Below are 25,249 nucleotides of genomic sequence, written 5' to 3'. Positions count from 1 at the left end.
TATAAGCACTGCTTAACTGCATCATTCTTTCTGATCATGATCATCATTTACCCTTTGGTCTCTCAAATGTGTGCTCTGTTGTCACCCAGTCCAGGTAGTTTTTAGCCAAAACATAAATACACACTAAAAACTTCAGCAGACATACTTGTGAAGAATATGCACAATCTCCCAGAACAAGAGAAACAAACATGACATCGTTGCTTTCACTTTTTCGGTCAGTACACAAAAGCTTTATAAACATTATTTGGTAGTTCATCCACACTGATAAAATTTACCAAAGCATGATTAGATTATAAGCACAAATAACCAAGGGTAGTTACTGATCAATTTTATGATACCCTTTACTTTGACAATACAGAGGCAGTGTGCCCTTAGAATTGCTCACATCCCACATCCATCACACTAATCCTGCTGGGCCAGCCAGTGCCAAGTCACACAGAAGGGGGTGGATACCTGCCACCAGGTAACAGTGACAACTTCCTTCCAAGCAGACACTGGAACGTTCTGCAACAGTGGCACCTCTGCTCCATATGGTGTGCCATGTGGATTTCAGGAAATAAGCTTGAAATTCAGAAATGAATGCTGTACAGAGCAACCTTCAGAGTTTCCCTCTGAAGCTTCGCAATCACATTCTTCTAGGTTTATTTGAAACTGCAGAAGAGGCTTGGAAAGCCATTCTTTCAGCTGCTACAAAGCCAACCAAACTACTGCCAAGCAAATTATCACTTCCAGCAACTTTATAGTTAACAAGTGTTCAACACATTTCTTGTATGGGCCATTAACTCAGCAATACTACAGGGAAACTGCTATAATGCACAAAACATCTTAGCCATGCAAAGGTGCAGAGTCACACCACTGTGGGAGAATAAATGATCTGAAGTAAAAAAAGTGCACACTCACACTCTTTGAACAAAGAGGAGACGCAGCTGCTACTCTGCCAAAGCCTTAGAAAATTTAAAATCGCAAATATTTTTACCAGCAGAATGTTACTTTAAATTAGCTGAGCTGGTGGTGATTTTTGTGACAGTATTTGCAATATAGAAGTAAACTGCAGGGAAAGCCAGTTTAAATAGGACTGTCCATATACAGATGTACTTGAAAATAAATTAGCAACTTTGTAATATATGCAAGGTCTTCTTATAGTTACAAGGATGAAATTTTGTGTATAACTTCAAGCCCAACTGAATTTTCTACTGGATACAGGTCTTCAGGAAATACAGAAATCTTCCCCCAATAAGAGTAGTTTGTTGGCATAAGCTTTCAATACCTTTAAATAACTCTTGATTAAGTGTACATAAAGAAGACTTATGGCCTACTATTTCTATCTTACAGGGCCTCGCCTGATGAAGCAGCACAAATAGTTCAATTACATAATTTCCACTACTGTAAGGACAGCCAGAACATCCTGAGGGGAGCAGCAGTACAGAACAGCACTTTCTGAACCAAGGCCTCAAGCTCTCAGAACTTTTATTATAGAGTTTCTTATAGAAAAATCCGAGTAGTCTAAAAGATAGTATTCTAAAATCTTAGGAGTCCCAAGTAGGTTAATGGATTGACTACCAGAAATGTCTGTTCATCCCTGCAGCTGCTATCCTACTGCTAAAAGGAAAAAACAAACACTGAAGAATACTGGGGATTCTGAACAGTTATGTACTTTCGAGCAATTCCCTCACATCCTTCTGCCCTCCATATAATAGCAGACTTGCTCAAGATCATTTGAAAACATCATTAAGAAAAAAAAAGGCAGATAACACTGCATACATTGCCAGTCAGCCTCATTCTAATGCTCAGTAGGTAATTTGCCTCCTACACAACTTCGCGTGTCATTCCTCCCTATTTCATTGATGTTATGGAAATAATTTCAAACTCCCTGATGGAGATGACTCTCATCTCTCCCTTTTCTCTGCAACACTAAGATAGCAAATTTTAAAGCTTGCAAAGGACCCCAGACATAATTTTCTAAGTCCCAGAGTAGACACAATTCTTTCAGCCTATACCTGCACCAGCAGCCCACTCCTGCACTGAGCAGCTCTGTGCCCTCCTGACCAAAGGTGCTCTCAGTGCCTGTACTGTTACTCTGAAATAGGTACTGGACAGACCCCTGAGGGGCACCACTTGTCACTGATGGCCACTGAGACTCTGAGCCATTGACCACAATCAATGGGTGTGACCACCCAACCAATTTCTTACCCATTTAACTCCACTCACTGATTCCATCTCTTTCCAATTTAGACACAAGAAGGTTATGGGGGACCATGTCAAAACCTTTACAGATGTCCAGAGAAATGACATCTGTAGCTCTTCCCTTGTTCACTGATGTGGTCACTCCTTCATAGTAGGCCACTGGCTTGGCCAGGCAAGACCCACCCTTGGTGAAACTGTGCTGGCTGTCCCAAATCACCTCCCTGCCACCTATGCACCTTAGTATAGCTTTAGGAGAATCTCTTCCGTGATCCTCCCAGACAGAGAGGTGAGGCTGACAGGTTGTAATTCCCAGGATCCTCCTTTCTACACTTCTGAAAGATGGGTACAATGTTTCCCCTTTCCCAGTCACCTGGAACTTCCCCTGACTGCCATGACTTCTCAAATATCATGGAGAGTGGCTTGTCCACTACATCAGCCAATTCCTCTCAGGACTCTGGGATGCACCTTATTGGGCCCCACTGACTTATGCACGAAATGAACATTAAAAATATTATCCTTTAACTTTTTTTTTTTACTGTAAAGCAAATGACGTTGCTTATCATCAAATGGTTTAGAGAGCTGTAAACTAAGCTTTGTGTGTTTTAAAAACACTTAACATTTGTGTGAAGTAATAACAGACTAGGCTTGAGAAGTGTGAAGGAAGAGTGTCCACATCAAGCTACAAGATTGTCAGTGGGCAAGAAAGGGAGAAATTAGTGAAGTATCAGATACACAGGAATTAAATACTTGAATTAAGATGAAAGGTTTCAGTAGTTTCAAAATTCAACAGTACTTTTAAATAGCTCTACATGTACCACACTTAAATAATGATGTCAATACACAGGTAAAGACAAGTTTTAGCATGCTCTTACCCTGTAGTAAAAACAAGGCAGCTCAAGAGAGCCGACTCGTCTCAGTGATGCAGAGTACCTGACTTACTACAGCCTTTAGCCCACAGCCAGAACAGGGTGATTCAGAACTGCAAATCATTGGGGTCTGCAAGTCTAAAACCAAGCATTCTTGATAATAACTTGCTTGCATGCACCTTGTATTGATCATATTTGCACCTTTTATTTTATTTACAATTAAGCTGTCAAGACAGTGCACTGCACTGTTTTCTTGTTGAGAAGTTAAATACTTTTCTCATTAGTGTTTGATTGCTAATTAAAATGCTGAATAAGCACAACTTTCATCTGGCAATTAAATTAGCATAAATCATAAATACAGCTCTTATCCATGCCTCACCAAAAATAAAGGCTTGTGCTTTCCAAGCTTTAAAACTATTTGTAAAAACAATTGAACATATACAAAACAACAACATATACAACTGCCTCTACCTAGTCTCTTCATCTATTCTTAATTAAACAGCACAACTAGAATATCACAAGAATGCAGTTTTTTCTAAAAAGATAACCTGGAGATGTGGGCAGCAAATGACAGTTATGGCTCAACGATTATTGCAATTTTAAATTTGGGGTAGGCTCCTCAGCAGTGCTCCCTGAACTGAGTATAGCTCTTCAGTAAAATCTATTCATCTGTGAACATTCCCATTTTTATTAAAGAATTTAATGAACAATATTTCAGTTGGCAAAATCCCCCTCTTCTAAATTCTAGCATGCACCACTGAATCTCTTGGAAAGAGACAGCGAACATATAAGATTTTGCTAAAATTTCTATGACAAAACGTGAGCTTAAACAAAACTTCTTTTTTATTTATCTCAAAACAAGTTCCAATGGCACAAACAGAAGATGTCATTATAGCACTGATCCTATTCTTGATAAACAATGCAGTATTTTTTCCATACTTCCATCTATATACTTCCTCAACATAATGTGTCTAAGCAAACATTCAAAAGGGACAAGCAGTAGCTTTTAGGCACTATAAGTTTTTCTTATTTTTCAGACATTTTTGGCATAAGTTGTATTTTTTTAGTCTTTTCCTTGGATTATTTTACAGGCTGGCATCATCAGAATAATTTAGCCTTTTTATAGCAATTAACTACTAAAACTCAGTTAACCTTTTTATTTGAAAAAGCTTTGGTCATCTTTTTTTCACCTACACACATGGATATGATTTGATTAATCACATTATGGATCAGCATATTTGATCATCAGAGGAGATTTTTTTTTAAAGGACCAGATACAGGAATATTAAGTGTCAGAAAGGCACTTCTCTGTACTGCTATCTGTGCAGGCCTCTCAGCCTCTGCACTGAAAGTACAAACTCCCTTTGTCAGCCTGTCACAATCAGCACTTCAGAATAATTAATTCTGCAAATGCATAGTTTTTAATATGCAAAATAGCTGGGACCTAAGATAAGTGGCAGAATACCTAGGAACAAAGATAAAAAGACACCCATTAAATTAAACCAGGATAAGCTAAAGCCTAGGAATAATAAAAGTTTAGTGTCACGATTATTAAGTGCATAGACATATACAAGAACAAGGCAAAAAAGCCTCAGCCATTTGCCACATTTTATATGAATAGTACAGATTATGAATGCACAGATAATGAAACAAGAAGTTTTTGAGAGTCACAGATGTGCTACAATTATAGAAAAGAACTGCAAATTATTTAACCACTTCATAGAAGATGTCTCCTCTGGTGCACACAGTAAAAAAGCCCCACATTCAAAGCAGTTTTAGACTGTACTTATCTGGACCACAGCTTTGAAAACTAGGATTTTACAAAAGAAATAACACGTTTCTCTGCCACAGCAGTAACTCCAGTTGGAACACACAAAAAAAGTCGCCAAGCATCCTGCATTTTTAGCCATAAATCTCCCATCCATTCTCTGTATTTCAGCCAGAAGTAATCATCCAACACACATGATGGTCTCTGACTTTCCTTTTCAGATCGTATAAAAACAGGACAAAAATCTTGATACTCCATCTAAACCCATGGCCAGAGTATGGGATGAAAGTGGACAGGTACCTCTCTGCTATGGATGTTACCATGAGGAGTAAGGCAGGCACCTCCCATAGACTTAGAGTCCTATAGCCATGAAAAATTATCCCGAGTCCTAAAAAGTGACTTCTAACTTGTTCCACTTACATATTTATTAATCAATTCTAAACTTCAGTCAAAGGCTAAAGACTTCCACAGTTTAACACGAGACCTGAAGATGATAGATCTTCAGAAAGTTTCTGCATGTCATTTTGACTGACCTACATGGTTTTGCAAAGGCTGACATGGCAGAATGTGAGCTACTCAGGACTTCTGCTATTGCTGAGTTGCTGTTTTAGAACAGTGCCTACCGCCTCTTTAAAGAGCATAATCCCAGCACAGCTGTCTCATTAACCTGGGAATTAGTTCATTAGCCTATAGAAAACAAGTTCTTACACTGGTATTTATTTGTTCCACAGATGAAAAAAACTGACTGGCAAACAAGACAAAATTTGGCCTACGAAAGTCAAAATGCCACCAAAAATAACACAGACCTTTAAAAAATTAACAGCTCCTAACAGTTACTCTTCAAAAAAAAGTTGTTTCCTGTTACACTCTTTCAAGTGCTTCCTATGGTCTGCCTTCCATCAGTAATTTATAACAAACAATACCTGGGACATGAAATCATTTGAGCTTGATGTTAGGTCTATGCTACCATTTTTGAGAGAAGCTACACAACTGCAACACAAGGTAACATAATAAAGTTAGATTTTCTGTCATTTAAATAACTGTTCAGAATTCTTTCATACAAGACACTTCTATTTTAATTCACAAATGGACAAACCTTGTTTATTAGATGCTCAGTGACCACTTCTCTTAGTCCAGTGTAGAGTTTTTCACCATGTTTATGCAACACCATTGTATAAGCATTTCTATACAGCTCCTCAAAACTGAGACCGCTATTGTTCTTACGCTGAATCTCTTGGATTGCATTTTTCAGAAGATCCCAAATGCTGTTCACATATTTCTCATCCATAGTCATCTGTAAAAATAAAACATTACGTTATTGTTTTGAATAAAAAAAAAATATAGATAATATGAGGTAATTGCTCTGCCCCATCTTGTTGACTCCATTATCACAAGATTTCTCAAACTTTATTAAAAGAAAAACAGTATTTATAAGACTAGTACAGATTTCAAGAATATTTATGAAAACTGTAGTTTGCAAAAGTTTAATGCTTTCTTTGTTTCAGAACTGCAAAGGCCCAGAATCCAGCCCCAGAGCCTTTGGAGGTGGAAAGGCAGGTAATTGTGGACAAAAGTCTCTTCCCCACAGGCTAACAGTGACAGATGGTTAACTCTCATTCTATATTAACACATTATTTGGCACCTCATAAAATGTGCTGTAATACGAATCTGCTTCACCAGATCCCAAATCAACCTGTACAACAAAAGATGTCTGACACGGATTTAGCAAACTTGGTCATCTGCTTGAGCTAGCTGAGGTACTAATGGCCAAAGAATTACACACCTACAACGCTGTACCTACAATTTAAATAATTATAGGTACCACTGAAACCCCCCACAAATGCCCAACACCTCTCTTGCATCGAACATATTCCCTTTGCACAAATACAAATAAATACCTTTCTAAATGGCATGTACCAAGAAGCATCTGTTTGATCTGGTATTCAGATGCTGTAAACTTCAGTAAATACACAGAAAGAAAGAAAAAACAAAGATTCAGAGAAGGAAAAAACTCTTATAAAGAAATAGTCTCAATACAGCAGTAAACTTCTATCTAGTACTTAGTGTGAATAATTTCACACTCGTGCTTTACCAATGCAAAGGTGCTTCAACATATGATGTTTTATAGATAAAGCAGTATCTGGGATTGCAAGTAAGTATAGCAAAAAAAAAAAAATCAGATGCCAGTATTGCTTAAAGTCTGTGATTCAGCCAAGTTTTACCACCCAAATGAAATAAAAACCCCAAGCACATTTAAACTGAACCGATTTTCAAAGCAATGTTTAAAGTTAAGTTTGGTTTAGTTTATACAAAACCAGAAATAGATTTAGCATTTTATAGCTAAAGAAAAGGGCTGAAGAGAGAAGGGAAAAAAAGCTGCTATTCCCAGAATTACTATGGGAAGTGAAAATATCCCAGAGTCTATCAATACTGTCAAAGTAGTCTTGAAAATAGGAACTGAAAGTATTAAAAGAGGAAAGAATAATGGTATGACATTATAGAGGAAAATTACGACCAGCCCTAATCCACCTCTCCTTCTCCCTCCAACAAAACCCACTAAGTGAATAGAGGAAAGATATGAAGACTAGATTTGATTGCATTTGTAATCAAATACAATTATTTAGCAGAATCTTTTTACTCCAAGTATATTTTTACATGTATTTTCAAAATATCATATCAAGTTTTCTAAGCATGATAAATAACAATACAGCTCACAATAAAGAGAAGCCATTCACTGCCTTGGAAAGGAATGGGCTGATGAATAAAATGAAAACAAGACATGCAATTTTCTATCCTGCGCATCTTTGAGAGTTTTGGTTAAATACAAATATTTTTATTATAAAAATAATCCTGTTGTTATTTTTTCCACTCCTCTGATACCAGATCCACTTGACTACTAAACTCTACGTACCCCAAACTTAAGATGTGCCATTATATATTTAAAAGTGAAAACAAAATAAAATCAGAAACACGTTGAAAAAATTTTAGCTCCCTATCTCCTAAATGTAAAGCCTCAAAGTAACAGAGGAATGGTGGATGGAATGTCACAGGTCCCTCCACACTTCCTTATTCTGCTGTGCACAGCACTGAAAGGTCAGTAATTTTGTTTTTAATTTGCATTTGCTACATTGGTGCTCCTTCAGGGAAGTTATTGTCTACAGTCTTCCTGAACCAGCAATTTCACAACTACTGATAATGAAGGCAACCATTTAGATTTGCAGACAGCAATCCAAGTAAAAGCTTTTCAGCTTTCCTTTCACAAACCCGAGGTTTTGTTTTCAAACAAAGCAGAGGCTCCCTCTGCTAATTAAAAAACTCTCAGCCAACACAAGCTTTTTATCTCAACTGCAATTTAATTGCACTCTGTATTCTGAGCAAAGGTATGATCTGTATAAACCAGGCAAGTCACTGGGCACCAGTCTGCAGAGGTATTACAGTGCTCCTGTTTCTGGGCTGGTCACAGAGAACATCTGTGTACGTTACACACAGAGTTAAAGCAGCACATCCGGTAATTCAGATCCCTTCAGCAAAAAGCTAAAAGCAAACCGTTAATTCTTGTACTTTTAATCCAAATGCTATAAAAAAGGAATGATTGCAATATTATTTGCTCCAAAGTCCCTGAATACAAACAAGAACACAGAGCTTTTTGCCACTTAAGAATTGACACACCATGAGCTACTCCCAACAGCACAAGAAAGGTCGATAGAAGGTAATTTGAAGGAGTACACATCTTCATGAGGTAAATATTTGAAAAAGTACTATAAAATTATCTTACTACCTTTTAGGATTAAGCATGAAAAACTCTGCTTTTCAATGCAGCTTCTTATTCTGTTTCTGACTGAGATTAACATCAGTGAGGTTTTATGGGAACAGATTTGCTCAAGTTCTAGAATATCACATTAGAAGAGCACTGTCTTCCAAAAAGATCTAGCATAGCTAACTTGTTTGCAGCAGTGTTTTCTAACAAAGCAGACTCCTAATACTTTAAATAATTCCATTCTATTTGGCAGTAAGTCACTGCAGTAAAGTTTGAGGAAAAATGTATTATTTCCTCCCTGCTGCTGAAAAGTTGATTAGCATTTGAGCAGAAGAGATCTTCCTGTATTCTCAAGGGTATGTAAGAATTTGCAATGTATTCTTGGATTATTTAACTCACAGGTTCATGTCTTTTCATCCCATTCCTTAAGTCAGGCTTGCAGGCAGATTTAAAATCCAAACAGAAAAACCAGTAAGTTGTTGATGGTACTAGAATACTGGCATTTTTCAGAATTCTCTACAAAAGCATCTCTGACAACACAACTGCAATCCAAATCCCCCAGTCTGACCCACCAATGAAGCTTTATGCAACACTCTAGATCCCTAGCAACAAAGTCTGGAAGTGACCCTCTTCCACAAACACAGGATCAGAGCCAAGATGTTTTTCCCAGATTTCTTCTAAAGGTTATATTTTAGAACTAAAATCCATAGTTAGCATACAGTTGCCTTGCTTGTCTTTGTATTCTTGCAGATTTAAGCAGAATGCAGATTGCTGCTTCTGCTGGTCTTTGAAAAAACCCACACAGGTTTGGAAAGGCTTTCAGAAGTGAAATCCCAGTAATTTCAGTAGTGTCTACACCCAGATTCACCAAGATAGCAAGAAGCCAGTGTCCAAGCAGAGGAAACGTGTTAATGTACTCACACTTATCTGAACATTACCTTTCTTGGGGAATGGGAAAGCGACCAAGTCTGTTATTGGCAGGAGAGAGAGAGCTGTTTATAAGAAGCCGCCGGTTGGAAAACTTCCACACACTGCTGCCCAAATGCTAATGATTCAAAGATGCAACTCGAGCACAAACATCTGAACTCAGAGTGTAGCACAAGTACATCTTGAGGAAATTAGACTAAAATGTCAGTGTACATGAAAGTACAGTCATTTCACAAAAAAAAGACTACAAAGGACTCAAAAGGTCCTTTATTCCACAGTGCAGGATCAGATACACTCAAGCCCCTTCCTTTAACAATGTCTGTCTACCCTATTAAAATCATCAAGTCAAATAAACCATCACTGTCAGCAATCTATTGCTGTTATCACCTGTAAAGCAGGTAAAGCTGGTAACAGTCCTGAAGAGACTTCTTAGTCTCTCCCTCCTAGAAGCTTACAGGCACCACCTCTTCCAAGTAACCTACCACAGCATTCAATCAGAACAAGCTAACAGCTCAAATCTCGTTATTTTCTCATCAATGTGTAACTTCATACGAAATGTTATCAGCCCTCTTCTAAACATGTAGTTCAAAGAGAAGTGCAACATCCTTCCCTTGGGGGAAGGAACAACCCCATGCAATAATGCCTGCTGGGGAACATGACTGGAAAAGCACACTGGGCAGGAAAGAACCCAAGGCTCTTGGTGGACATCAAGTTGATGACAAACCAATGGGCCCGCGAGGCAAGGAAGATTAATGGTATCCTAGGCTGCATATGGAAGAGTTGTCAGTAGGCCAAGGGCTCTCCTCAGCACTGGAAAGCCACATGTAGAGCTCAGTGCCCAGTTCTGGGTTCCCCAGTATAAGAGAGACACAAACACACTGGATACAGTCCTGATCCAGCTCTAGGTGACCCTGAGCAGTGGGGCAGGACAAGATGACTTCCCAAGTGCCTTCCAACCTTAACCACTGGGTGATCTGGTGATACACATTACAGCTGTAGGCTGAGGAAGCTGGAAAACCAGGGCTCCCTGGGGACACGTGACCTTGTCAAACTGCCTGTACCAGTCTTCCAATGGAAATGCAGTGTACGGTAACAAAGGTGAGCAACAAAATACTTGTGGTCACCAGTGGAACCCGGTGTTTGCTCCCTAGCTTCTACCAATGACAGTCAAAAAACAACACTAGAGCTCCCAGATTCTGGAACTTCCAACATACCTGTTGCTGGAAATCCATATTACTTTGCAGAGAAATAAATGTTTTGGGGTATAATTTCCATTCTCTTTACTTTAACTTCTACAACAGTTTCCTCTGAACGCAACTTCATTCCATATTCATCATTTTTTTCCCTTGTCATCATTTTGCCCTTAACACTACACAGCTACACTAACTTAACACAGCTCACTCCTCTTATATAACCATGCTTGAAATGCTGTGAATTGCAAGGGAAAATTAAAGAAGTAAACTGCTAGGAGCCTTCTTAAATCTTGATAGTTTATACCAGCTTTAAGTAGTTATTTAGTGTTCTTAACAAGAGGGGTACAGAATATCAGCAGGAGGATCCCCAGAAGTCCACCAGCAGCAACAGGAGATAGACAAACCAGTACTCCCAAACTCAGTGACCAGACACAGCTTCTTATCCTTCACGCAGAAGAAATTTCTACACAAGTTCTAGGAAGTTCACACAAAGATCTCAGACCAAAACTGTTAAATCTCAGAAGTTTTAATAGACTGTCAACACATTTGCAGGACATTTTTACTCTCAAAAATGTCACAAACACTACTACTCAGTTTTTCTACAGCATAGCTGGAGAGTGCTTACCACAATTCTACACATTAGCAGGTGAAACATGTCAGTCTGGAAGTGATTACTGCAGAACAAGACTTCTCAAAGTTTTCAAAAAAAACAACCATCTGCCTCATTCCTTCCCATGACATTCTTCACATGTCTAATACCACAGAGTACTGGGACAAGAACCAACTGGAATTACAGAATACAAGTGTTTATGCTCTCTACCTTGAAGGAAGTGAGAGGATACCAAGAATTAAAGTTAGTTAGCAGTGCTGGGAGTAACATTTGCACCTAGTAATTGCCACCTATTCTCACTCCCCCATTTCCTATCCCTCCACAGAAAAAATGAGAAGAGTCCAACTGCTGTTATCTAAAACTGCCACCACAGGGGCACAGTCCTTGAGGCAAAGGAGACTGTCACCAACACTGCTCCCTTCCACTGCAAGACAAGGCATTCATCAAGATGGTATTAAATTGTCTGTTACACAGTAACTCGTATTCTGGGCCAGTATCCTTCATTCTGGATGCAGTTTGGCTGAGGTTATCCAGAAAAGGGCAAGAGCAGAACATTTCCTGCCTTAGAATCTAATAACTATTTGAATTTTTATAAACCCTTTGAATATCGTTAATTTAAAAGACAAGAATTTACAATGACAGAGATACATTGTCTAGCATTTGCTCCAAGAATATCTCTGAAAAATGGCATATTAAGATCTGGTACTACATTTTTTTTCAACTACAGAGCAGATAAAATGTACTCCTATTAATGTCAAACGGAGAGCTCAATGTCAACACTTTTCTGAGTTCTTAAGTTTTCCTCACTATGTAACAACGAGTATATCTGGAAGAGGATGCATAGGCTACACACACTCTTCCACAAATAAAAACAATTTATTTCTGAACAACCAAAACCACCACAAACAAAGTTCCACAACATTTCTCAACTGTGTTATCTGAACAGGTTGACTGTGACACACCAAAGGCATGACTGAAGGCCAAGAGAAGGAGAATGAAGAAAGGGGCACCCTGTCTCATTGCTCTTCTCCTGCATCTGGGCTATTAATCTTAGGATATCTGTCAAGAGTCACAGGGAAGTCATAGAAATATTCTATCAAAACTGTCCTAATAATAAGTAGGACACCTTTTGCTCCTAGGTGACCTTTAACAACAGTTGAAGACGACAATACAATATTATCCACGTCTCCTAAGGAGTGTCAGGAACTGCCTATTACAGTATTATACTCCCTCAGAGGGTGTGTGTGGCGGGGGGGAATCAGTGCCTATAACTTGCTTATGACATCTGCCAGTTGTCATTTACAAGATTAAATATTGACACAATTTTTAATACCTATGTTTTGGTCTTCACTCTTCCCGTGGTATTCAAGTATTGTCACTGTTTGGGTGAGCAAACCCTACACTAAACTTCTGCAGATTACTCCTGCAAGGAATATTCATAGCCTGCACCATGTTCCATTCCAGGCTCAGCAGATGAACTGAGGAGCCAGTGCTGAGAGACATACTCTAAAGGCCAAAGGAACAATCAACTCTACTCTCACCCTCAGAAAGGCTTGAGCCTCTGCAGGCAGGGCTCCACGACAATACTCAATCAGTAACAGAAATCCAGGAACTGCAAAACCCACCTCCCCTTCCTAGGCTTAACTCAGCAGAAGCAAGCAGTATCTGCAATGAAATCAAAGAGGACTCCTCCTTCTCGACTGAAACATCCAAGAACTGCAGTATTTTAGACTAAACCCTTTCCTTCTCCACCTGGCTTGAATGGGTTCTGCAGCACTGAAAAGCTGTTCTGCCAGTATGGAGCAGTTGGGTTAAGCAGCCTAAAAAGTGATGGCTCCTTAAAAGCAGGAGTCACTCCTGCACCATGACTGGCAGATTTGTTTTACTCCATGGCATTGTCTCACAAAACAAGTGCTGCTTTGGGGTAGGAGCTTGAAGAGGAAGGCAGGTTGGCTGGCTGGTTATGAGCTTTACAGCAAAATGCATTATGCTCCAGGAACTTCCTTTTCTAGTAAATCTAAGGAAAAAGGATTTGTTTCTTCTCTCAAAATGTAACACTTGCCTGTGTTATAGCTAGGCCTGAGAGGAGTTTCACTACACAACAGCAAAATTTAACAGCCTATATGAAAAGTTTAAAACAAATCTTTATTAGAACCTGTAATACTGCATCAACAGTTTTGACATGTTTAGGCAACTGAACAAAACTGAGGATCAGATACTCATTTATCTGTCATATTTTAGGAACAAATTCAGAAGGATGAGACTTATCTTGAACTACCAACATATCTCTCTTACTCTAGAGTTCAACTTCCATTTAATACAGTTTCTTTGTTTTTCCCAAATGCCCTTCCTCATCTTCAGTCTTGCAAATCTATGGAACATAAAATGCTGAAGGGGAGAAAATTGAGGAAAAAATTGAGAACTTCTCCCGAAGACCTGCTTCATCTGAACTGAGACTATGAACTACGTAATTCTGAGCAGCCATCACTTACCAAATAATCATAAAGTTTTTCTTTCATTTCTTTCAAAAAATGCAAAAAACAGAGACATTCTGAAGAGGCAAACAAGCTGAAACATGAAGTTACACAGTGGTGATTCTGTGAACAAAGACAATTTTCTTCTTACAGACCTTTGCACACCTTTCCCATACTAGTGGGCAATGACATACTATTATACTCCCCAAAAACCAACTTATGGGGTCACTTTGCAATTTATGATGTTCAACTTACAAAAGGCACCTTCAGTCACCCTATTAATACACATAAAAAAGAACTCTTACTAATACAGACAAAAGCAGAATACTGCTTGTCTGAGTGGGCCAATGAAAAATGTTGGCTCACCAGCCTCATTTTTCATCCATTTATTGGTATATATATGGATTCACACAGAGCAGTCTTCAAGGCTCTCTCTAAAATATCTATCAGTAGGTTAAGTAACAACAGGGGATAAAGTTGGTAATATCTACATCTGTGATCATATAAACAAAACTCTGTCTCTTCCTCACTCATCTGCCTTGCTACTTATTTCCCACAAGACCCAAATTGCTTGAAATAAGCATATGCATATGCTTTATTCAGCAAGGATTAATGGATGTTGTAATGGATGGCTAGATACTGAGGAAAAGCAAAGAAAACACACCAAAATAAACTTCTTTTCAACATAAATTAAGGTGCTTCTATTTACACTAAAGAGCTTATTCTACCAGTTGCATGCTTTGCCCACAGAAGACACCAGAATAATATTTAATTACAACACAGAAATCCAAGTTTTTAAATAACATCTTTTTCCCCAGCATGTGCAGACAAATCTAAATGCCTTTCAAATATCAGAAGGCATTCACTGTGAATGAGTAAATCTCCCCTGCCATGATGCAAGCTTCTGCCCACCTGATACTACATTATGAAACTTGTTTTTTAAGAAGTTGTATTTAAAAGCAAACAATTAATTAGTTTTGTACAAGCTTCTAGAATAACTGCTAAGAGGCAAAATCTAGGAAGTTCTAGCTCAAAAGATAGTTGTCACTGATACAGAATTGAAGTGCTTAAACAGCCAAAAGAGTGACATTAATAACCAGGGCTCCTTTCAAAAACATTCAGTGACATTTCTACAGTGCTCATTACTACAGCACCTGAAAACAGAGGAGGACTATAAAACACCTGCAATGAAAGTATTGATTTCGCAGAGCACTTCAAACTAACAAGGGTAAAGAAGAGCTGTCTATACTGCTGTACATACACTCTCCATATATACTATATGCTGCTATATATTATCTATACTCTCACTTCCCTGCAAATTCAGAGCTGAAGTTCACATCTAAGTCACAGTTCAAAAAGTCTGATCTTTCACTTTTAGCTTTGGAAATTAACAGAATCATTTTCAGACCTGAAGTAAGTTTTGGACATATTTTAGTAGATGTACTGTCATGTATGGTGCAAATAACACTCAGGAAAAAAGAGAGTGTATTGTGTCAGGATTGCTTAACTAAATAAAAACCCATTCTGAACAAAACAGAGGAAGAAATAGAAGGATTTGATGCTAAAGATCTATCTACTTCCTCTGTCCTACCCAAAAGAATAAAAATTATTTTCAGTATTTTGAAAACAAATGAGAAGTTCAGAGTCCTCCTGGCTCACTTCAGAAGTAGTAATCCTAAAACAACTTTCCTCAAACTAAAGCTATGGAAAAAAAAATTAAAAAGATTTGTGTAACAGGAGGAAATATGTTCCTGAAAGAAATACAATAGCTTTGTTTCTATGCTAAACAAAGTTGGTGTTAAAAGAAAATATTTGAACCTAATTAGAACAGCAGAATATGGAACAACAAAGAAAATCTGGATTTCTGGGAGTGAATCATCCCTCTCATTTGTCAGCAGGATCCTGGAGGTCTATAAGGTGTAGGGAAGGACAAGTACAGCTCAGCTGTGTGTCTGTGGCTGTCAAACAGGTTCTTGGCAAGTAAAATGACAAGACATTGCAAACAGTGGCACAAAATTTTATTAATTTCTGGGCATGGCTTCTCCCATTTATAAATGGGGCCAAATCCTAAAAATTTCATTCAAGCCATTTAGCATTCCACTGCAATAAAAGCTTGTAAGAGCTAAGGACAAGCTTTTCAAAACCTGAGGACTGTGTGACTGTGAGCAAACTACACTCACCTGCCAATTTCCTCAAAGCTGCTTACTTGGGATAAGGGGCCATGTGCAGGCTCTCTTATGCTGCAGGACAAGGAAGGTGGCTCCTTCCTCTTCCACTGAAACTACTTCCTATTTACTAAAGACTTGAAAGCAGACAGGGGAGGTGTTTGCTTACATATAACCTAACAAGATTTACTAGCAAAGACTGAAGATAGCTGAAAATCTCAAATTTCAGTGGGATTTAGGCCCCTGACTCTCTTAATTTCCTTTTACAACAGTGGGAGCTCAGGTGATGAGCAGCAGGTTGTCCTGAGTGCCATACCTGACAACAGGTCACTGTCAGCAGAAGCAGCACCACTATACCCCAGACTGCTCAGATCATTCCTAACTCTAAATTAATAGAAGTATTGTGTATAACCTAGTCAGAACAGACTAAAAATTTGATTCAGTATGTGATCATATGTCCATTTAGTTTTTAGACCATTACCCAAAAAACATTACAAAGTAGAAATAAAAAAATCTTAATTTAATAATTAGTTTTTTTGGGAAATCTTTTGTACTGGTGACTTCTACAATATTAACATTATAATAACCTTAAAAAAAAACAGATGCTGCATGCCTCAATCCCAGTTAAGAAGAGTCAAAGGAAAGAGCAATGCTGTTCTGCACATCCACACCTTCTGTGGAAGGCACTGAGTCTCCTCAGGGGTATCATCTCTCCAAGTGAAAAAAATCTATTAGCCCATTAACTTTCCAGCTTTGATGACCTGATTTCAGAAAGCTTCCCTGAACCACAAATAGCCCATTCCTTGCCTACTCAACACTGAAGGCAAACCCCACAGGAATTTTTTTCTGGCTTTTTTCAATTAACCTACAAGAAGCTCAGTATTTTACAATTGTCCAAAAATCAACACTATGTAAAGAGGAAATCTGTGAAATACACACCAGCTTACACAGATTGCAGACACATTTCCTGTAGTCATTTCAAAACAAGGAACACAATGAATGATGAGGGGATGAAGGAAGAAAGGGAGATGATGGGGCTGAAGGGCCTTGAGAGGTTTTGGGGGCTTGATGAAAATTCCTCCTCCACAATAATAGCAACAGAACAATTTGAGAACTTGCACAGGAATAGAAAGATAAAATTTTATGGTAAACAGAAGCCAACACAGGATTATTCTTTTTTTTCCCCATAGCTTACTTCAGGTAGAAGAAGGAAGACACAATAAATCTCTTACAAATTTACAGATAATCAATACCACTGTGTCCTGATAATAACCTGTCTCTGGGGCATTTTTGTACCACACAGTGCAAACACCATCCTCAGATGCACAGATCAGCAGTGCCTGCAAGACTTAAGAGTAACACTGAAATGAGTGCAATAGAAAAAAAATCACAGCCATGCAGAAAATTAAATCCATGTGTGTAATATAAAAAAACAGGTCCACTCATATGCTATCAACACTTTAAAAACAAAACTAGTGTGGAAGTAAAATATTTATTTCAACAAAGATTCTTCACTTACAAAATGTAAGAAAAAGACATGCACAGCCTGTGCTCAGACCACATGCAGTCTAAGAAATTAATGTTATGAATTTATTATATAAGCTTGTCCAATTTTATATCATTCACATGTATAATTTATGTTTATTCTCATTAGCATTAAACAAAAATTGGCTTTTCCACAAATGAACCTCATTCATAACCATAAACCAATAAAGCAAGTTATCTGCTCACATTTTGCATAGTCTTATACCTTATTTAAACTACAAGCAAGACAGTTTCAGCCCTCAAACACTGATTTTATACACAGCTAATTAAAGAATTGAGGCCACTCCACTGCAAACACCATCCACACATAAGTGTTTATTACAGTTTTGTTCTCCTTGCAATACTAATGCATTAAGAGCACTTTTTGCCTTTCCTAGAATGTTGAAGTCAATACGGAAGTTCTTTTGTTAAGCCATCTAACAGTATTTACTTATGCTGAGATGCCAGTACTTGCACTTTCAGAAAAGAAACATCAGTCATTTAAAAATTCTACTGGCTTTAACTGACCTTCAGAAGAAGAAAATAATCATGTGATTGAAAGCATGCCTAGCTGTGCTGGAGTTTTCTACAATGCTACTTTCCTGCTCTGTGTTTCCACAAAACCTGACTCAGAATGAAAAGCATGACCTTACTTCTCAAGAGCTGCTTTTCCACTTGTACAGCTACTAGAAATCAAAGATAAGATCCAGTGAGCATATGTACAAGGTCAAGAACCCATTACAGACTGTAACACAATCACTCTGTTTTATGAATGGACTCTCAAACTATCTTAAGAAAAATCTGTCCCAGTCTATCACAAAATGTTTTCACCACATGCAGGGACACTGACACTGCACATCAGTCGTGGTGATGAAAATTTAAAGGCACCTGCACTTGTACTACCTGCCCTACAGATCAAAGCCTAAGACCTCGGAATACTTGCTTGAAATTCTGAAAAATGGGGTCACTTATGCTGTGTGTACCTGTCCAGAAGAGATTAAAAGGAAAATTTTGAGAAATTTTACTGTCTTTCACATAAAAAAGGGCTAATTTTATGTTACATACTGCTATTACAATTATTTATGCAGAATATCAAAAACTCTTCATCAGTTTTATAGCCACTCTCATCGAGTTCTCTTACCTACCCTAGCAGGGAAAAATAGTAACTCCTGTTCAATAATGCATTACTATACAACTCAAGTGAAGGGATGGAGAACCCTAATGAAGCCACTTGAAAAAGCTCAGATTGAATTAGCCAGCATAAAAATCCTAACAGGTCACTTCAGCTTTAGCCTTGCAGTCCGGTGCAAAACCAAGCAAATTTCAAATACAGCAAGATTCATAAATGGCACTGCTCCTTCCTGAGCCACTCAGAGGCACTGGCTCAAAAATCTATACCAAAACAAATGATCATTGCTCAGAACTTAAGACCCAGTTAACAAGGAAAACCAAGAAAATTTGTAACTGAAACCTGAACATCTACAGAACTGAGGAATGCTAACGAGATTAAGCAAAAACTAAATGATAATATGCACCTTGTGTTACCAATAAAACAACCAAATAAAAACCCACCTACAACTAGCTACTCAGACTGCTCTGGAATTATTGCTCTCACCTTTTAGAAATTCTAAATGTATTATTAGGACATTCAGTTTGCTCACAGCATTTCATTAAAGAAAAAAAAAATTGTGAAAACTGGAAGGATTTCATAAGATTTACTGTCCAGTAAATAGCAAGTATTTCCATGTTTTTCTTAATTTGCACAAAACAGCCTTCCTTTGAATAAGAAAGAGTGTTTTAGTGTTTTGGTCTGTTTTATTTCTAGTTTTTAAGCCTACCAAAATTTCAGTTGTGAATGTGAACTCATGACTGTGAACGTTACATGGGTTTAGCGAAGATGCTTTCATAAATACATCTGAGAACATAAAGTAGTCGAGATTCACAAGCCAAGCATGTAAAACATGCAGTTAACCAGGTGATCTTGCAGCACTTGGTACACTCACGTTCTTTTATTCAGAGCTGAAAAAGCCTGCAGTAAACCACCCCCCATTCCACTCTTTCCCCACGTTCCATGCCTCTCCCTGCTCTCCCCAACACCTCACACAGGCTCTGGGGGTTACAAGCCAAAGCAGAGCCTCACGTACTGCTTACATAACCTGAATGCTTCAAAATTTAACCACACTTCAGTGTTTTTTCTAGGGGCTATCTGCTCTAAGATGCTCAAGATGGACCAAATTTATACCAACTGCTGGAATTGATAGATTTACATGTTGTAGGCTGAAACATAAATTTAAAAAACCTCATCTCAACCTGCATCATCAATTCCCCAAGACTCAAAACAAACCACAGAAGCAGTTGGTGCTCCCTAGGGAAAAAAAAAAAAAAAAAAAGCCTTCTGCCTACACAAAGCCTAGAACAAGTGGCTGTTAGATCGAGGAGAAAGGAGTGCTGGCAATGAAAATATTTCTCATGGAAGAGCTGGAGTTACTTACTTCTAAGTTTATGTAACTTTCTTCCAGGAAGAAGTAACATCAATCAATAAACAGTTGAAGGAAATGAAAGGTTGTCTGTCTTTCTCCACAAGATTGAACAAAATGAGAATTTTCTTGGGCACAAGTATTTCAAATAAAATTAGTCAGAAGCTTACACATTTTTTCAAAGACTTGTTCTATTACAAGTGCACATGTAGAATCTCTCTAAATGCTGTGCAGAATTCATAATGTAACTGTGTAACGCTGATCCACCAAAATAGTTCTGAGAACTGGCAAAACACTACTTTGTAGCACTGCTCTAGAGAAGAAAGACATCTCTGCAGGAAAGGAAGATTATTGGAAGCATTCAAAAAACGCCCTCCAACTGTAATGATCAAACCCAATAACCTACACTGGGTCATGCTGGCTTGCAGAAAGATCTGTCCAACCAATTTGATGGTGACACCTGCATCGAGAGAAGAATGAGCTCTTGCAAAAAAGTTCATTCAACACAGCTTAATGCTGCTTGTTTAAATTTTGAGAATTAATTCCCCAAATGCTTTCTGAATTCCCACATTCTAATTATTTCTGTAAGAAATGTCAAATTCTTTTTACTATGTACAACTTTTCTGTCAAAATACATTTAAGGCTACAGTTTTCCACTAGCTAACCAGTCACAGCAAAACAGCTCAAATACACTTGCAGGAAACATAATTTACACATTCTAGATCTCCCTTACAGAAATCACATATCTCCAAAAGTTTTAAGTGCAAACCTACCATTTTTGGCACCATTTTTCACATATCAACTAAATAATCTTAAAATCAGATTTTCTGCAAACTTGTTTGAGAACTTTGAAAGTATTCCTGTAGCCAGCAGTATTGGGCTGAGAGTTAAGGAGTGAGAGCCAATCTGAGACCCTGAGAGCACCTTTAAATCTGGAAGCAAACAACCCCAACACTTCTTCAAAACAGGTGCAATTCACATTCTGTAGCTGTATCAAACATGCATTTTCATATCTTACACATGTATTCAGTAGACCACTGCACTCTTCCAAATAATTAAAAAAACCCAACTTACTAACTGCAGTCAACATATATAATGGACAATTACATGACATTTCTGAAATGTTGTTATTTTTAGCATCCATATTCATATCTGTTGCAGTGTGTATGAATTTGAAACAACAAAGTTTGAAAACTGCTTGAGAAAAAGAAGCTTCTGTCTCTCAAAAGCCCTCTTCCACTGTTCCATGTCTGGAACAGTAACATCACCCTGAACGCTCTCTGGATAGACCTTAGATAACTATGGAACAGCTACATTTTATGGAGGTGTTAAAAGTACCAGAAGTGGATACTGAAAGTAGAACACTGGAAGTCTTCTGTGGTGGTATGTAAGGATAACTGCACAAGCTTAACCTCTTGAGTTTGCTTTCCTGAATATACAACAAACTCTCTCAGAAATTTATTTCTGTTATTCTTCCTAGGTTTGAAATGTGCTCAAATCTGAAGTCTCAGAGAATGCATCCTCATCTGGACTACCTCTGATGCAAAGATTATCACCATCTTTAAGTCAGGAAGAACAAGAGAATGCAAAGTTCTTTATAGTAAGATAATTTATAAATTAGGAAAAGAACAACTGGTTAAACGTACAGAAAACCGTCAGTTAATTTTGATTACTCTACAACCCACATGTGTACAAGCCAAACAATGCACCCCATGCCATTGCCCCTGAGGTAAGAAAAAGCACATCACAGCACAGACCAGGAGCTAGCAGGTCTTAATGGATACTTGGGATGACAGATAATCTAGCACCAATTACAAGAATAATAAAAAAGAATCTAGAATAAAACTAATTCCTAAGTATTAAGATCTCCAGGTAGAAGACCGGTGCTTTTCCAAGTTTTGGTCCACTTCTACCAAATTTTTCATAAGGTAGAAAAGGTAAACTTAGGTAATGTTTGGCAAATTACTATTTCTCAATTCCTTTAGCTATTATAAAACATAATAACAGAAGTATGAAATGCATTCTAAAAATGTAAAATCTTAAAAAAACCAGAACCTGCATGAAGGAAGTTATGCTAATATTGCTATGCTCTAGGAACACCACCATTCCAATCTGGCTATTTCTGGCCTAATGTACTAGTAAATAGCTACCTCCATGCAGGAAGCAAACTAATCTAAAACAGAAAGACCTCCTGAGGAAAGATGATCAATAAGAAGACAAATTGAAGCAGCCTACAAAACCACCTCTGGAAGCACTCTTAATTGAGAGCCGAAGAGCAGAACCACCACATTTGGGACAAAGGAGCGAGGATCCATAGCTGCTGCATGAGTACCACATTTTCTAAACATAGACTCCCCACGAAAATGCCCCTCATTGACACAAACAATCCCACTGCAGTCTCCAACACCAAGTCATTTCCTGGACCAAGCTTCACAACCACTTAGGCATACACAAAATGTGTGTTAAGATTTTTACATCAACTACAGCTGCTGACTTCTGCAATTAACAAAGGGAAACCCCTCCAAATCTCTCAACAAACTCCATGCTTCTTTTCTAGAAACACTTTATCAATAGGATTGTCAACAAAATGTCTTAAGTAAAAAAAAAATATCCGAGGGGCCACCTTCAAAGTTGCTATCAACACATGTCCCCATATAGTTGCAGGCCTTGATGACTTGTGACTTATCGAGTTATTTTAGGAAGAAGACACTTTGTTTTTCACATTTTAACCTAGATATTCTTTAAGCAACTGAAAAGAAAGACAATGCTAGTAAAAACAGTTAAAAAAAACTTGACAATGTTTAACTTTATGTAAGAACAGGGCTCCATTAGAGCATTTCTCACCCCTGCAAAACAAGTTTCACATACAGAAGAGGTGAAATATACAAACTTCAGTTTATTGCATTGTCAGGTCTGCCTTTGTTGTCTGACCCATAGCTACATATTCACAGTTGGAATACATGAATCTGTTTATCAAATTAAAAGGCTGCTAACTTAGGTGCAGTTTGTTACAAAACACATACATTGCTTTTGTCATGGTTTATTTTTGTACAGGTTTTCCTACTACTTGTTAGTAAAACTGTGGCCACATGGCAGGAAGTCTTCACCTTTATTTCCATAATCCAAAATTGACATTCTTGGAAAAGGTTTTTTAAAGAAATAAATGAAATATGGAGATGAAAAACCTATCATCAGCTAAAATTCCTACTCTCATAGCCCACTTTTTTTCTTTTTACTTTTACCACTAAATGCAACTATCAGTGACTAGAAGTAGAGGAAAGAGTAAAACAGTGTAACTCAGATTGCTGTAAAAGCCTATAAAGCAGAGCCTATAAAGAATCTTCTAATTTCATCAGCAAGTTTGGATGAAGTAAATATATTGATATATGCCTTGCCAGTGAAATGAGATAAACAGGTATGTCCAGTTTCTCTATAAAGGCACAGCACATTAGTTCTATACCACTGCCTACTGGGATCAGACATAGCATTGAAAAGTTCACACTAAACCTGAAAAGCCAACGCTAATGCTTAAAAGCCAGAGACTCAGCTAAGTATCTTCTTTTTAACATACACCCCGCTGCACACACACACGCTTCCTGGTCAAGCTCCGGCAGACTGAACCTTTCCTATTCCTCTCGTTCCCCAACGCCATTACTCGTGCTGTAGTTGTTATTCTGTTGTAAGCTTTAATTGAACCGACTGTCAAAACACAGCAGCGTTATGGCACTTCAAATTAATAATCTGGCTCCTTCCCTCTGCAACTCAAAGTGAAGGCACGCTCTCGACTCTACCGAACCTGCAGCAAGTTACCTATGCCTACATGTTTATAGTAACACCTCCTGAACAGCTGGCATTGTGCCACCTACATTTTATAATCATACGACTTAGAGCCTCTTCTACGGAGCAGAGAGATAAATTCAGCAAGAGGAAACTCTGCAGAAGACGTAAATAAATATTCCCCCCCACACCTTCCGGGGCTAACTAATTTTGTTGATGAAGGCGCATAACCTTCGGCTCCCTCTTGGAGGCCTTTTCCTTGAAAACAAAGAAATCGGTCCCCACTGTCCCCCTCCCCACTACCGTACGTGGATTTTCAAAATTGATTTGTTTGATGAGGGAGGCGATAATCGCGGAGACCAGTTCCTCCGCCTCCCACTCTCCGTGCGGCACCGCTTCCCTGAGGAGCGCCTTCTGCACGGCCCTGGGGGTGCCCGGCCCGGCTGACAGCTCCCCCCGCCCCGCACGGCCCTGGGGGTGCCCGGCCCGGCTGACAGCTCCCCCCGCCCCGCTCGGCCCTGGGGGTGCCCGGCCCGGCTGACAGCTCCCCCCGCCCCGCTCGGCCCTGGGGGTGCCCGGCCCGGCTGACAGCTCCCCCCGCCCCGCTCGCACCCGCGGCCGCCGCTGCCCGCGCCCCGCGGCCCCGGCACGCAGCGCGGCCCACGGGGCGCCGGGGCCTGCGGAGGCCGCTCGGCCCGGCCCAGGCCCGGTACTCACGGGGAAGGCGCGGATCCGCATCTTGGTGTCCTTCCGGCTGCCCGTCCCCTTGCTCAGGTTCGACATCTTCGGTCCGGCGGCGCCTCCGGCGCGGGGCGGCAGAGCCGGGGGACGCGCGGCGGGGCTGTGGACCCGGGAACGCGGCCGGGGGAGGCCGCTGGCGACCTTCGCTGCGAGTGCGGCCCCCGGGGGGGGCGCGGAGGCCGGGCCGGCCGGGCCGGGCGGGAGAGGCGGCGGCGCGGGCCCCTCGCTCCGCTGGCGGCGCTTCCTTCAGCCTCCGCCGCGATGGCGGACAAACATCGCTCACTGCGCAGGGCCGTGCGCCCCCCCTTCCCTTCCTTCCCTTCTCTTCCTTCCCTTGCTCTCCTTCCCTTCCTTCCCTCCCCTCCCACCGCCCGGCACACTCGGATCCGGCCGCGGTGGGGCGGGGGCGGCGGGAGGGCCGGGGGCGGGGGCGGAGGGGGGGGCCTCGCCGCTCTCGCGAGGTTTCCGGCGCTCTCGCGAGACGTCCCGTCTCCGGCGGGCCGACACGGCCGTGGAGGGCGGGGAAGGCGCGAGGGCGGGGAGTTCGCCGCTGATTGGCGGAAAGCAGCGCCGCGCGAGGGGGGCGGGGCCAAGGCGGGCGGGCGGCGCGTCCCGTGAGGGGCGGCGGGGCCGTGGGTGCCCGGGAGGGTTTGGAGCCCCGCCAGTGCCACGGGATCAGGGAATCACGGCATCGCGGCGTCGTCGGGGCTGGAAGAGAGCTTTAAGATCATGCAGTCCAACGGTCCACTCAGCGCTGCCCCGTAACCCCTAAGCCACTGAACCACA

The 25,249-nt window shown here is 40.0% G+C and overlaps 1 protein-coding gene across 2 annotated transcripts in view; it reads right to left on the bottom strand.

The window, feature by feature from the left end:
* The window catches only part of CUL3 (cullin 3), a 54,989-nt gene extending 30,098 nt beyond the window's left edge, over positions 1–24,891 (bottom strand). Inside the window, exons 1-2 of one of the 2 annotated variants that reach the window (XM_053986189.1) lie at positions 24,440–24,891; positions 5,915–6,112 (exon numbers count right to left, since the gene is read on the bottom strand). In XM_053986189.1, the coding sequence (XP_053842164.1) occupies positions 5,915–6,112; positions 24,440–24,505 (264 nt within the window). In that variant the 5' untranslated portion in view covers positions 24,506–24,891. The remainder of the gene's footprint in view (positions 1–5,914; positions 6,113–24,439) is intronic. The other variant, XM_053986188.1, reaches the window with a different exon arrangement.
* Positions 24,892–25,249: the final 358 nt, after the last annotated feature.

Source organism: Vidua macroura, chromosome 10 (assembly GCF_024509145.1).
Source record: "Vidua macroura isolate BioBank_ID:100142 chromosome 10, ASM2450914v1, whole genome shotgun sequence".
In the NCBI taxonomy this organism is placed as follows: domain Eukaryota; kingdom Metazoa; phylum Chordata; class Aves; order Passeriformes; family Viduidae; genus Vidua; species Vidua macroura.
This window is presented reverse-complemented; position numbering and strand designations above follow the sequence as displayed.